This window comes from Chelonia mydas, chromosome 9, assembly GCF_015237465.2.
Source record: "Chelonia mydas isolate rCheMyd1 chromosome 9, rCheMyd1.pri.v2, whole genome shotgun sequence".
Taxonomy (NCBI): Eukaryota; Metazoa; Chordata; order Testudines; family Cheloniidae; genus Chelonia; species Chelonia mydas.
The window spans coordinates 31,573,454-31,586,059 of record NC_057855.1 but is presented as its reverse complement, the minus strand read 5'-3'; the positions used below and the strand labels follow the sequence as shown (position 1 = coordinate 31,586,059).

At 39.7% G+C, this 12,606-nt stretch overlaps 1 protein-coding gene across 4 annotated transcripts in view; it reads right to left on the bottom strand.

Annotated features, from left to right (window-relative positions):
• PCOLCE2 (procollagen C-endopeptidase enhancer 2) overlaps positions 1–12,606 on the bottom strand; it is a 45,497-nt gene that overhangs the window by 25,622 nt on the left and 7,269 nt on the right. For all 4 annotated transcript variants that reach the window (XM_043522831.1, XM_043522833.1, XM_043522830.1 and 1 more), the window contains exons 3-5: positions 6,339–6,594; positions 4,898–5,022; positions 1,497–1,633 (exon numbers count right to left, since the gene is read on the bottom strand). In XM_043522831.1, coding sequence (XP_043378766.1) covers positions 1,497–1,633; positions 4,898–5,022; positions 6,339–6,594 — 518 coding nt within the window. The remainder of the gene's footprint in view (positions 1–1,496; positions 1,634–4,897; positions 5,023–6,338; positions 6,595–12,606) is intronic.

Here is a 12,606-nt window from a genome sequence, read left to right as displayed (position 1 = left end):
ATGGGGTGGTGGAATCAGGTAGCTGAGGTCTACAGTAGACTTATAGGATCCTAAAGTAAAGACTTCATTTGTTTGTAATGGGAAAATTTTGGGTCATCTGAGGCACAAATGCTCCACTTCATGTAATTTTTAGAATGGGCTTTGTGCATTACCATGGAAAGAGCATTGATATAGAATGCAACAGAACTCATAACAGAGATTAATTGAGATCATAAAAATACCATATTTAAACCTTTGACTTGTGCTTCAGTACACAAAGCGAAAGAAAAACTAAATATTACTAAGAAATAATGTTTGGAAATAATGTTTTCCAATAGAACATTGTTACAGGGCATACTGGCCTTTTAAGGACAGGCCTGTACATTCCTACTCCAAGTAGAATTCAAGGAGGATCCCTGAGGGACTCTGGGAATTGTGTAGGTTGTTGCAAGGCATACTGGGAAGGCATTCCAGAAAATATAAAGAGAAGCTGCAGGGATGAGGCAAGATTGGGTATGGGGCATTGTGATAGCATTCAATTGGTATTTACTTCTCTGAGCATGAGCCTGGAAGGAACTGGAAAAGCTCAAGGAAGAGGCCAGACTGATAAGACTTTAGAAAGGAGTCCAGGAAGGCTGTGCTAAAGTAGCCTGGAAAGGTGCCAGGAAGAAGGCCACTTTTTTTTTTAAAGGGGCAATAGAAATTACTCTTTTAAGCAGTGAAGTGGGTGATTTTTGGGTAGAGTGCATACAAGCCCTTCATGACCCAGGGCCCGAGGACCTGTAGCACTGGAAAGGGATAGAGCTCCTCAACAGCTCTACTGACAGGTGATGTGGAAACCTCTTTGACCCAGGCGTGAAGGACCTGTCAGCCTGACACCCAGGGGAAAATGAACAAGAAACTGACCAAAGGGCAAAGGTCAACTAGCACAGTTCTGCATCAATAAAGGTGAAACTTTAGCCCAGGGACAGCCAAGGATATATTTTGCTGTTGTATTTGGGACCAGAATGGGAGGACATCTGCTTTGGTCAGAGGCCCAAAGCACTAAAATCACCAACTAACTGAACAGAAAGGGGAGACTGAGACATGTGTGACCAGATTTCAAATGAGGTAAGACAAGATTTAACATACAGTAAATAAATACTGGATAAAATAATTTGGTGAAAAGCATCATCATCAGTAATAAGTAAAATAAATTGTCATTGAACAACCATATTTCACAGAGTTATGAGCAAACAAATTAAATGCTATGGGGCATGTTCCACATTCAGGACAGCCTATGTAAAAGAAAGAAGAAACTTTTACAAGCGGTTATCTCTCCATATACATAGGCATTTAAAAGTCTAACCTTATTCAGTGCAATATAGCTGAGATAATAGGAAAAGCCCACAGTATATACTTGATGTAGAAAACTATCATATTTTGCCAAACTAACTTCAAGAAAAACATAGTAAAGAACTGATATCAAAAAGGACATATAGTTATAGCTATGTTAATAATCCAAGGAAGTTACTCACGCAGGTGGACTGTCTCCACAGTATTTCCCAATTCTTTTAGCATCGTTGATTTCCCCACCATTAAACACTGCCACAAAATCATATCTGCAGTAGTTATCTCTCTCCACATCAAATTTCTCAAACTTTAACTCTATGACCTGAGGGAAAAACATAAATACCTAATTAAGGCTTTTTACAGTAAGATAACAAGAAGCTCTAATAAAACTAACATCAGTGTGCCTTATTCACTTTGCTATCAATTGATGAAAATTGTTTAATCTGTCTGCTTATTCAAGCAATTAGCTGTCTTCAATATATGAATACAAAGGTTTGTCCTAAGAACCACTAGCAGTATGGAAGGGGGGGAACAGCAGAGGGCTCTAGTAATAGAGTTCCTCATCAACATCCTGATTTAATTGACAGGACTGCTACTAAAAAAAGCCATGTGCTAGAGAAGGCATACATTTAATTTTTTAGGGGAGTTTGTGAACAGACTTTGATTCCAACGATAAGACAGATCAGTGCCTCTGTATTCTGGCTGGTTTCAGAGTATTCTGGCTGGGTCTCTTGATACCATATTTGTCTCAGACTGTGTTCTAACCCAGTAATTAACAGCAGAGAGAGATCCTTCAGCCAGTGACTGACAGGTGTGAGTTCAACCCCAAAGTTGCAAGTAGGCAGAAGACCCATTGTAGCATATGTGGATCTTACTATGCTGAAGAATTACTTTGATAGTATATTTTAGAGATTTAATTTTGTAGATGTACCAAGAAATGAATCTATATTCAACTAGGTAGCAATTTAGTTACTCAATACCTGAGTGGAATGCACTATCAAATTGTGCTGTCTACTTAGGTTCTTATATTGGACCCATCAAGCACCTTTCAGCAATACATAAAACTATATAACTGTAGAGTTGATTCCAGCGAGTCATCCTTTAATGATACATGTGCTATTTTAAAAAAAAACAGTGAAGCAGAGATCTAAAACATGGGGATTACTTGCTGTTATTTATCTGCTGGGGGATCTCTACTACCGTAACTACTACAATCTGCTCTTTTTGACCAATGGGATAAAAGGTATGAAGATTGTCTTGACTATTCAAGGTTTTCCTTTGTTGTTGTTTTTTCCACTGGACCCTCACCAGTGCTGCTCAAGTGGTTGCTTCTTTTTCATGGTCTTCTGGTTCAGAATCTCAATTGGCTGCAGCTGGGAGTGGGGCAAATGGAGTTAAAAGTAAAGTGGGGGAGAGCATACAGAGCAGGGACACTGGCTTGGATGGTGGAGAGAGAGGGAGGTACTAGAGGAAACAAAATAGAGACATGAGAAGAATAAGGGGAAGAGAGTAATTGCAGGAAGGAAATGGGGATAGTAGACAAGGTAGCGAATAGTGGGTAGAGCAAATGGAGGAAGAGAAAAAAGGACACAAAATAGGAGACAGAGAGAACTAATGGTGAGGGAATAAAAACAAAATTTGTGTATGCAGGAAAGCAATAGAATGTCTAGTCTGCTTCCTCGTGTTCTATCTGGGCATCTTGCTGTTCAGTCAGAAAGTCTAATGATGAAATGGAAGGAGAGAAGAGGCCACCACGGAGGAGAACCTAGTTAGTGAGATCAACAAAACAATTATTGGTTTAAATTAGAGCAGGCTTGCCTTAATGGTCTTATGTTGGTTTGGAAGGGAAATGGGTATGGCTTGATTTGAGTCCTTGTCTAATAAAAAGCAAAAAGGTAGAAACCCTATCTATGTAGAAAATATGCTCAGTAGTATGGTGAATCTTTGAATGGCTTGTTTTTAGTGTAGAACACCTTCATGTTCGCTAGCCGAAAGGAAAAGTGGTGAATAATACAAAACTTGGTTTTGTGGGTGAGAAAAAGCCCTTGACACATTGGAAACTATACAGCACAGAGAAGCACTATGGAAATCGATAGAAAATATGTCCATTTGGACACTTAAAATATTTATGGGGACAGGATCTTAAGAATAAGAATACAAAAGGAAACTCCTGTCCTAAGTTTTCACTACAAGCTTGTAGAAAGTTTTCAAGGTCATCTGGAGATAAATGGGAAGCATCAAAGTAATCTGCAATTTACAGATAATATTGTTAAAATCACTGCATCCGATGAAGTGAGCTGTAGCTCACAAAAGCTTATGCTCAAATAAATTTGTTAGTCTCTAAGGTGCCACAAGTACTCCTTTTCTTTTTGCCTAGCTACAGATTGCTAAATGACCTGTACATGGCCAGCAAGGAATATGGATTAAAGATGAATACAGGAAAGACTAAGCTGACCTACAGCTCTAGTTCAAGGGGGGGAAAATCTTGGTAAATGGAAAAGAATTAAAGATCTGCAGAATATATTTATGAGGGACAGCTTTTTCACTTGGAAGATTATGGTCATGCGCTGGAGATTAATAGAAAAATCCGGATGGCATGTAAAAGAATTTTAGGACGCTAATGTAGTTATGAAAAGTAACCTATCAAACATGCCTCAGTCATTGTGTACTCCCTGCCATGATACAGATTATTGAGCAGAAATCTGGGCAACAACAAATAAAGATGAAGCTAAGATTGAGACCAGCCCAACACAGCATGGAAGGATTTATTCAATGAATAACAGAGTGACAAGAGACAAATAAATGGATCTGAAACGAGGCAGAAGTGGTAGGGCCTTATAAAATGGCAGTAAGCATACCATGAAGGTAGTTGAGTGACTGACCAAGCTGATGGAGACCTCAAGATAAGAAAATAGAGAGAAATAAGAGTTTTATAGTGGAAACTGTTTAGTAAGACACATCCCCATGCATGTCCTATGAAGATAGGCAGAGTTATTATTGAAATAATGTACTTCTGCTTTTAATATGCATTAAAGTATGCATGGATGAATCCAATAGAAAATATACCACAAACCATACGTATTCTGTTAAACTTCAACCTGATGTTCATAATCTTGTTTATTCTGAGATGGATCACTTGCACTCATTTTACTCTGATCTAATTTATTATTGGACTTCTGTTAATTAACAAAATAAACCAAAAATCCTCCCAAAAAACATTGTTTTAAAAGCCTGGGCTAGCCACCCAGCAGCATGTAGAAAGTAGAGTATATGGGAAGCTACATTCTAAATTAGATGTAATACTCAACTGAAAAACAGAAAACACTGGAAATAATGCCAGAAAAATATAGGAACCATGAAACATATAAGAAAACTGTACAACTTATGAAGAGAAAGTACAGATGAATAGATAGTGTATGCCCCACACACCCTCAATTTCTGTATTTGTAACCTTAATAATGTTCTTAATGTTTTTTCCTTTTTGTATGTTCCTTTGACATAATGAAGTATCAAAGTAACTAGTATAAATTGCCAACCTACATGTTAACTTTTGTGGGTAACTGTTAAAAGAGATACAAAAGCGCACCTGATTCTTTGGGGCTACAATATGCCATGAGCAAGTGACTCCTGCTGGGTAATCTCGATCTGGCCAGTTAGGCGTTTTAAAGGACCCAGAAGGCTTGTCTAGTCGTCCACCACAGTACTGATCTCCTAGAAATACAAAACATAACATACTGACCAAAAACGTAGGGCACGTGTGTAATGCATTTAATACAGTTGTTCCACTACAGCCAAATTCCCAACTCCTGTGTGTAGCCAAAGGAAACAAGCTTTTGTGTAGGGGTTCTCAGATGGGACCCATAGAAAATGCTCTCAGCCTGAAGTTCTTCCTCTGTGGGTCCAGCAACAGATTCCCCCATAGGGTTGAGCACCAGAAGTTTATTTCAGGAGTTGAAGGGCTTGTAATAGTGTCCATGGTCCCTGTGCTCCCTTTCCTGGAGAAGGCAATTTGGTAGTGATATGTGTAGCTGAAGATACAGTTCACTTGACATGTTTCTCCAGAGCCACTGCACAGCAATACTCCACAGGGTGTAAGGGTTTTAGAGACCACTGTGCAGCCGCACCATTTTGTGCAACACAACCCTGCTAGTTCCACTGCATTTAGGGCCCTCCATGCCCATGGGGAGGATTTTGTTCATAGTAAAGAAACTAAAAACTGTTTGTGACTGGTATCTTTACTTTGTAGAGACTTTAACATATGCTATAATTTTTCTATAAGATCCATGTTAGCAGTGTATTAAGATAAACTTTGCTGATCAAAAGATTCTCCCTTGTTCCCAGACTACAAAATTAAAACTATTTTCCCCCTTCGCAAAATTGAGGATGAGAGAAAAGCTTGGAATTGGCATTTTGTGCCTAAGAGGAGTCAATATCCATGACTGAGAATGAAAAGAAAAAAAACTTAACAAAATTGAAGACTTCTTTTTTTAAAGTGCCAGTCTAGGGCTTCATTTCTCCTCCTCCCAGCCCCAAAATAATAAAACGTGTACCAAATACTGTGAATACATTATCCTTGACTATAACACAAGTGTGCAACTTCTTCATTATTGTACCCTTTCAGTACCAAGGATGCAAGGTTCTGGATGTTATAACTTTCAAAGAAGTAGGAAACCTTACTTTAACTTAAAGTACCTTTGGCCTCAAAGTCTAAGTACATTCTATAAAAGACAAGTTAATGTTTGCAGTGGTGGCGCCAGGTATAAGTAGACTTAGCAGTTGCTTAGGGCCCCCATTGAATATTATCCCCAAAATACCATTCATCTTATTTAACATGAACTTTTTAACAAGCGTATTAGTATGTGATGTGTTGGTATATTTTTTTGGTTTGCAGAAATAATGCAATTAATATTTTTAGGGGGTGGGTGAAGGGTAAGGTGTAGCCCCAGAAATATTCCTGCTTAGGGCCCCTGATGGGCTAGCACAGCCTCTGAATGTTTGCCTTTAATATTTGCATAGTTGTAAAATACCTCTTTCATGTGGTTCTGCTGCAGAAAACATAGCAATGAATCCGTTTCCAGCTGTATTCGCATCTGAAATCATTTGTACCAACATCTTATTGCCATTGGCCACAAGGGCACCTGGTTTGAAAGTACCACAGAACCTGCCGAGGCGTTGTCCATTGGCATGACCATTGTAAACATCCACAAAGTCATATCTGCACAAGTTGTCACTTTCCAAGTCTATGTATCTAAAAGACAGAACTACCACCTTTCCTTCAGGCACCTGTAGAAGGGAGAGAGTAATGTATCTTAAAAACATAATAATTATCATCACATGACTAGCTGCTCTGGTGCTCTACATAACTGTTGTTTGTGTTTTCAACTGTGCATATTTTCAAGTTTCTTTCCCCCAACTTACCAATCAAATTCTTCATTCAAGTACAGATGAGATGTTGAACAAATAATATGGGATACTCCCTCTCTGTTCCCAGCTCTATCCCTTCCTGTTGCATAGCATCCTCTCTCCAGAATGGTGCTTTGACAAATGTTGATAACTGCTATTCAATATCCATCACATCCCAATTCAACTGCAACTCTAAGGCCCAAGCACATCCTCTGCCAGTGATGTCACATCCATCATTGAACTCATCAACGCAGGGCTAACTAACTGCGTGATAAGAAAAGGAGTACTTGTGGCACCTTAGAGCCTAACAAATTTATTTGAGCATAAGCTTTCGTGAGCTACAGCTCACTTCATCGGATGCAGTCCACTGAATGCATCCGATGAAGTGAGCTGTAGCTCACGAAAGCTTATGCTTAAATAAACGTTAGTCTCGAAGGTGCCACAAGTACCCCTTTTCTTTTTGCGAATACAGACTAACACGGCTGCTACTCTGATAACTGGGTGATGTCAGTGCCATCTTTTTAATATGAACCAGTCAATCAATTTTGAGTTTAGTTCACTTGCCTCTCTCATCCTGGTTATCTGTGGCATTCAAGGGTTGATAATAAAGCCTTTCAATTTGTGGGATTTTACATTTTCTGATCACTTTTAGTAGTAATTTAATAAACACAATATCAATTTAAAAAAGAAAAAGGGAAACTTTATGGCTAATACTGCATAGCTCAAATTAACAACTAGATGGAACCCATTTAGTTCCATGGATGTAGTGGAAATACTTGTTTTGATAAAGAATATGTAAAACTACATGTTGGCTACAGAGTTCGAGCAAGCCACTAGTATGTGATGATGGTAAGAGAGCCTTTGGTTATAAGGGTCTAGACACAAGTTACCCTTAACCAAAAAGCAATTTAAAATGTAACTCTCTGGTTCCTGGAACACTAAGGCCTAATGCTGTTTTGCTGCTTTAACAAAAAGCATCTAAAGACTTTGGTTAAATGGAGAATATATTTGGATAGAAATAATTACGTTTAAAACAGAAACAGGGAAGCTTTTTAAAAATACACAAAGTGATCTCAATTCAAAACTCAGTACACTTATCCACTTGTCCAGAAAGAAAACACATATTTTTTTTTGGAACCCAAAAATGTGCTGGGCACTACACAAGGCAAGGAGACAGTTCCTGCTCCAAAGAGTTTACCATCTAAATTTGAGACATGACATGAGTGGTGGTGATGAACGGTAGGAATTGGATGTGCAGTACTGTTACATAGTTATGCAGGTTAGGCATGTACATATCTGTCGAGTCTTTGGGTTTGTAAGAGCTATAGAAAAATAAGTTGTGAGTATTTAAGACTGAAGGTTCAGCCTTGGCTTTTATCTGTTGCTGAGTAACTCATGACTTTTCTTTATATACATATATTTAAAGAATGAAAGAACCTATAATACAAGCTTCCTACAAAGGACCTAATACTATACAATAGACTTCTGTCCTGAGCAAGCCCTGTGTAGCTGGCAATTCCCTAGCCCACAGGAAGCCAAGATAACCAGGAGAAAGTTTGCCTCCTGCAGAAGCCCCAAAACAATATCTAACAAAACTCTGTAATACCAAGTTGTGGCGTTGCCTGGGTGGGTTAGTGCTCATGCAGATAAATTCTCTGCAGCAAGAGTTGCTTAGGGCAGAACCTCAGAAGGTATCAATTGTCATAGCTCCATTGAAGTTAATGGAATGATGACAATTTACACCATCTGAGGATCAGCCCCAAGGGCTGCCCTATCCACAAATCTCGGGTTGGGAAATCTAAATTCCTACAGCTCTAAAACTCTTGGTAACCTCTTGGCACTGCCACAGGGAAGGGGGTGACACACGAGTCCGGCCTGGCTTAAACAAATGACCTGTGCTTGTGATACATCAGAGATTAGAACCTGTAACAAAGTAATTAGCAACAAGTGGAAGTTTTAAAAGAGAAAGACCAAAGTTCCTTTTGTTTTAAATCAGTCTCCTAAATAAGTTGAATTTCTATCATTTTAATTTTAGTGACTTTGGGGGAGATTTTCAAAAGCATAAATGACAGGCATCTAATTGCCATTAGTGCCTTTAAAAATCTGCCCATTTATTTTTATCTTGAATGGATAACCACTGTGGGGAAAACAGAAATGTAGCTGACTTTTTCCAGCAGATGGAAATGTAGTCTAGAGGGACTACAGAGTGTTTGATTCTAAACATATATATGTAGTTTAGAGCATAAATGTAACTTATCCACACCTGCAGAAGCCCAGAAAGTATAAAGTTTCCAGCATATGCATCTCTCCAGCTCATATTAACTCCTCGACTGGTCTGAATAACTCAGACGCACTAAAAGTGGGGGTTGAAGGGGAAGAGGATGCAGGGCACATTTGACATTCTTGATGCACTTCTCTTTTCTAACAGCAATTAATTCACTCAGAATTTCCTTCTTTTTGCCTGTCTGACACACAGTAAAATAAGGTTATTTTTATGGAGGAAGGACTAAGGCACAGGCCTGGGAGTCAGGAGAACCAGGTATTATTTATGACTGTACAAACTCTGACCTTGGACAAGTCAATTAACATCCAAATTTGAAACACTTGGCCTTAAAATTAAGCAGATAAATAGAACCGTCCTGATTATCAGAGAGGCAAAGCATTAGTAAGTAAAATAATGTAAGCTCTTTGGGGTAGGAACTGCCAATATCTGTGTGTTTGTATTGTGCCTAGAACAAAAGGGTCCCAACTCGGTTGGCCTTTAGGGGCAACGACATGTCTTAATCATTTTAGTAGTGGCAGCATTGGTAGTGTGCCCATAGATAAGTTTACCTACACTTTCCAATATAAGCTGAAGTTTTCAGTCACTTACAACTCTGCCAAAGTTTAACCATATGGACCAAAGTTTTCCTTGATCTCTTTTCGGAGTTATTTTTGAAAATTTCAGCAAAAACAGCAAAGAGTCCTGTGGCACCTTATAGACAGACGTATTGGAGCATAAGCTTTCGTGGGTGAATACCCACTTCGTCAGATGCATGTAGTGGCCCGACGAAGTGGGTATTCACCCACGAAAGCTTATGCTCCAATACGTCTGTTAGCCTATAAGGTGCCACAGGACTCTTTGTTGCTTTTACAGATCCAGACTAACACGGCTACCGCTCTCATACTTGACAGCAAAAACAGTTGTTTCAGAGAATGGGTTTAAGGAAATTAGTCAATGTTTGTGGGTTTTCCCCCCAATCATTTCTTTGAGGCGATCTTGCTCTTCCCAGGGTTTAGACTAGGAACTTTAAAATTGGCAGGTGGAAGGTTCTAGAGCCAGAGAGGTGCCTTTTGCCATCCCTGTGAAAATCCACTCAGATTTGGCTAAATTATAAACCAGCCAGAGCCCTCCCTCCCCCACACACCTCAACCCCCTGCCCCAGCCCAGTGAAAGTGAGTGAGGATGGGGGAGAGTGAGTGACGGAGGGGGCAAGCGGGGGCGGGGCCTCAGGAAAGGGGCGGGGCAGGAGTGTTTGGTTTTGTGCAATTAGAAAGTTGGCAACCCTAGTCACGAGCTGTTAATGACCCATGAACGGGTCAATATGCTTCCACATGACTGAATCTTTCTTTCTTTTATTTATAGAAGTTTGCAGAGTGAAGCTCTGGAATGTGAGGAAATGCTAGCCTCCTGGGCTATATGCATTATGATAGTATACGATCACATAATTAAAGACTATTTGTTCTATATGATTCCCTGCCTCATTCAGTGCACAGGATGGACAATGAATGAGGCAGAAGGATCCAAAAGAAGAGAATGATCTGTAAGGCACTGGACCAGGATCAGGAGAGCGGGATTCTGTTCCTGGCTCTGTCACCGTCTAAGCAATATGAGAGAGACTCTTGTTATACACATATGCAAAGGAGCAGGAAAAAAGTTGCACAGGCAACATTAATACTGGCATTTTCTCTTAACTTTTCAACCATAGCTTTCTTTTAACTTGTTTTTTTTTTGTATGTAAAATTATATATATAATATATATAATTTTAAAAGAGTTTGGGAAACTAGTAAAAACCAGGCATTTCTTAGGAGAAATCTTGGGTCCTGATCCTGAAAATATTAAAGCACATGTATAACTTCACTTCACTGAGTAATACCACTGATGTTATGCATCAATAAATTGTATTGTCAGGATCAGGCCCCATTAGTCTGTCTGATCTCTGCAAGCAAAATTCCTATTGTTGTCAAGAGGTGTAGGTATGCCCTTGAGGCTCTGATCCCATGTGGGCATGCCTATGGTCCCACAGAGAGCTTCAATCTAGTCAGTGGGACTCTGTACAGAACAGCAGGCTGGATTGGGGTCTTAGACTGAAAGGTTTGTGACAATTCTGCCTTCCTTATTTTAGTTTCATAGGTGGAATTATATTTTAGGAAAGCTTTTTTGACCTCTCCCCTACTGATCTGAAAAGTGATTCCACACTATTTGTTTTAGCAGGCATTTATGGGGTTTTTTTTTTTGTTTTTTTTGTTTTTTTTTTTTTAAGTTATGAAACTTCAATGAGCATATGCAGTCTTGGTTTTCAAGCTCAGAGCCTGATCCAACCCATAGTTACAGGAGTAATCCTTACTCACATGTGTAGTTGTAATCAAGCCATGGGGATAAATAAACGCTGAAGGACTTGACCCTCCATCATCTTAAGGAATTTGTCAATATTTTATTATTTTAATAAAATAATTTTACCAGGTTAAACCAGCTGTTAAGCCATTTGGAAAACAAATCTATAGCATGGTGCCTAACTGAAATACAAACTGTGGAGCAGCAGATTCATTTTAAGAATACCTACCAGCTCAGTTCTACAACTGGTCCAGCAGCAGAACTCACAGCATCTGACTCTTTTGAAAACAGTATCTCGTTCTTTGTTCTCCACTAGAATAACCCCATTTTAAAAGCTTGAAAATTAACATGTATTGAAACCTGCCAATGTTTCTTCCACCATTTTCCAAACATCACTTTCTTCCCTGTCTTTCTAATGGAGCAAAAGCCAGCAGGACTCAGTTTTGTTTACTTTGGACTAGATTGAGCCTTTGGGCTTGGTCGTTGGCCCTAAGTCTGGGGCAGCAAAAAAACTGCAACGCCTCAGAACAAGCTCTGGGCAGGGCTTGTAGCTCAGTCACTATTTCTCCTCTGCTTCTCCCTTACTATGTCATGTCTACCCCATTCATGCGGCAGCTCATGCCTATTGCTCCTGGGAAACTCTGCTAGCTGGTGTATTTGGTGGGACAGGACACACAGCCATGGCTCCGCCCACTCCCCATCTTCTTGCTCGCAGAGGGAAGCACTGGGTGTGCAATTGTTGCTTTTCACTCCCAAGCACCTAGAATTGAAATCCAGGCAGCTTACTCCCCTGCAGGGCCATGCAGTCTCACCCTGTCCTGTTTGTACACCAGAAATTACCACACAAGCACCAGCAGTCCAACTTCCACTCCTCTGTTTCCATATTGTTCCAGCACAGGGAAGGGGCCAGAGAGGAAGGGAAAGTGAGAAAATGGAGGGTAGGGTTAGTACTTGAATTGGGTGCCTGATCCAACTCCCGTTCAAATCAGCTGGTTGGTGAGAGAAGTTCAAGAGATACTATGCTTCTGTATCTCTTACAGTAATTACCAAAATCCTTCTGATCAAATACTGGGGTCTGGTGTATAGATAGTAGATATCAATAAGCTTGCAATTTCATTAGGCACTTTTTGGCTGGTGTAGCAACCAACTCAATGACCCTCTCTTTAAAAACTGTTCCATTCTTCTTCCCATCCTAAACATAACTATAGTTGCCCAGCTAATAGATCCAGAATTTTTCTGCTAATTAGACTTGCTGCCATTCTTGACCCGACCCTGAGTGCACTGGGGCAAGTTTACA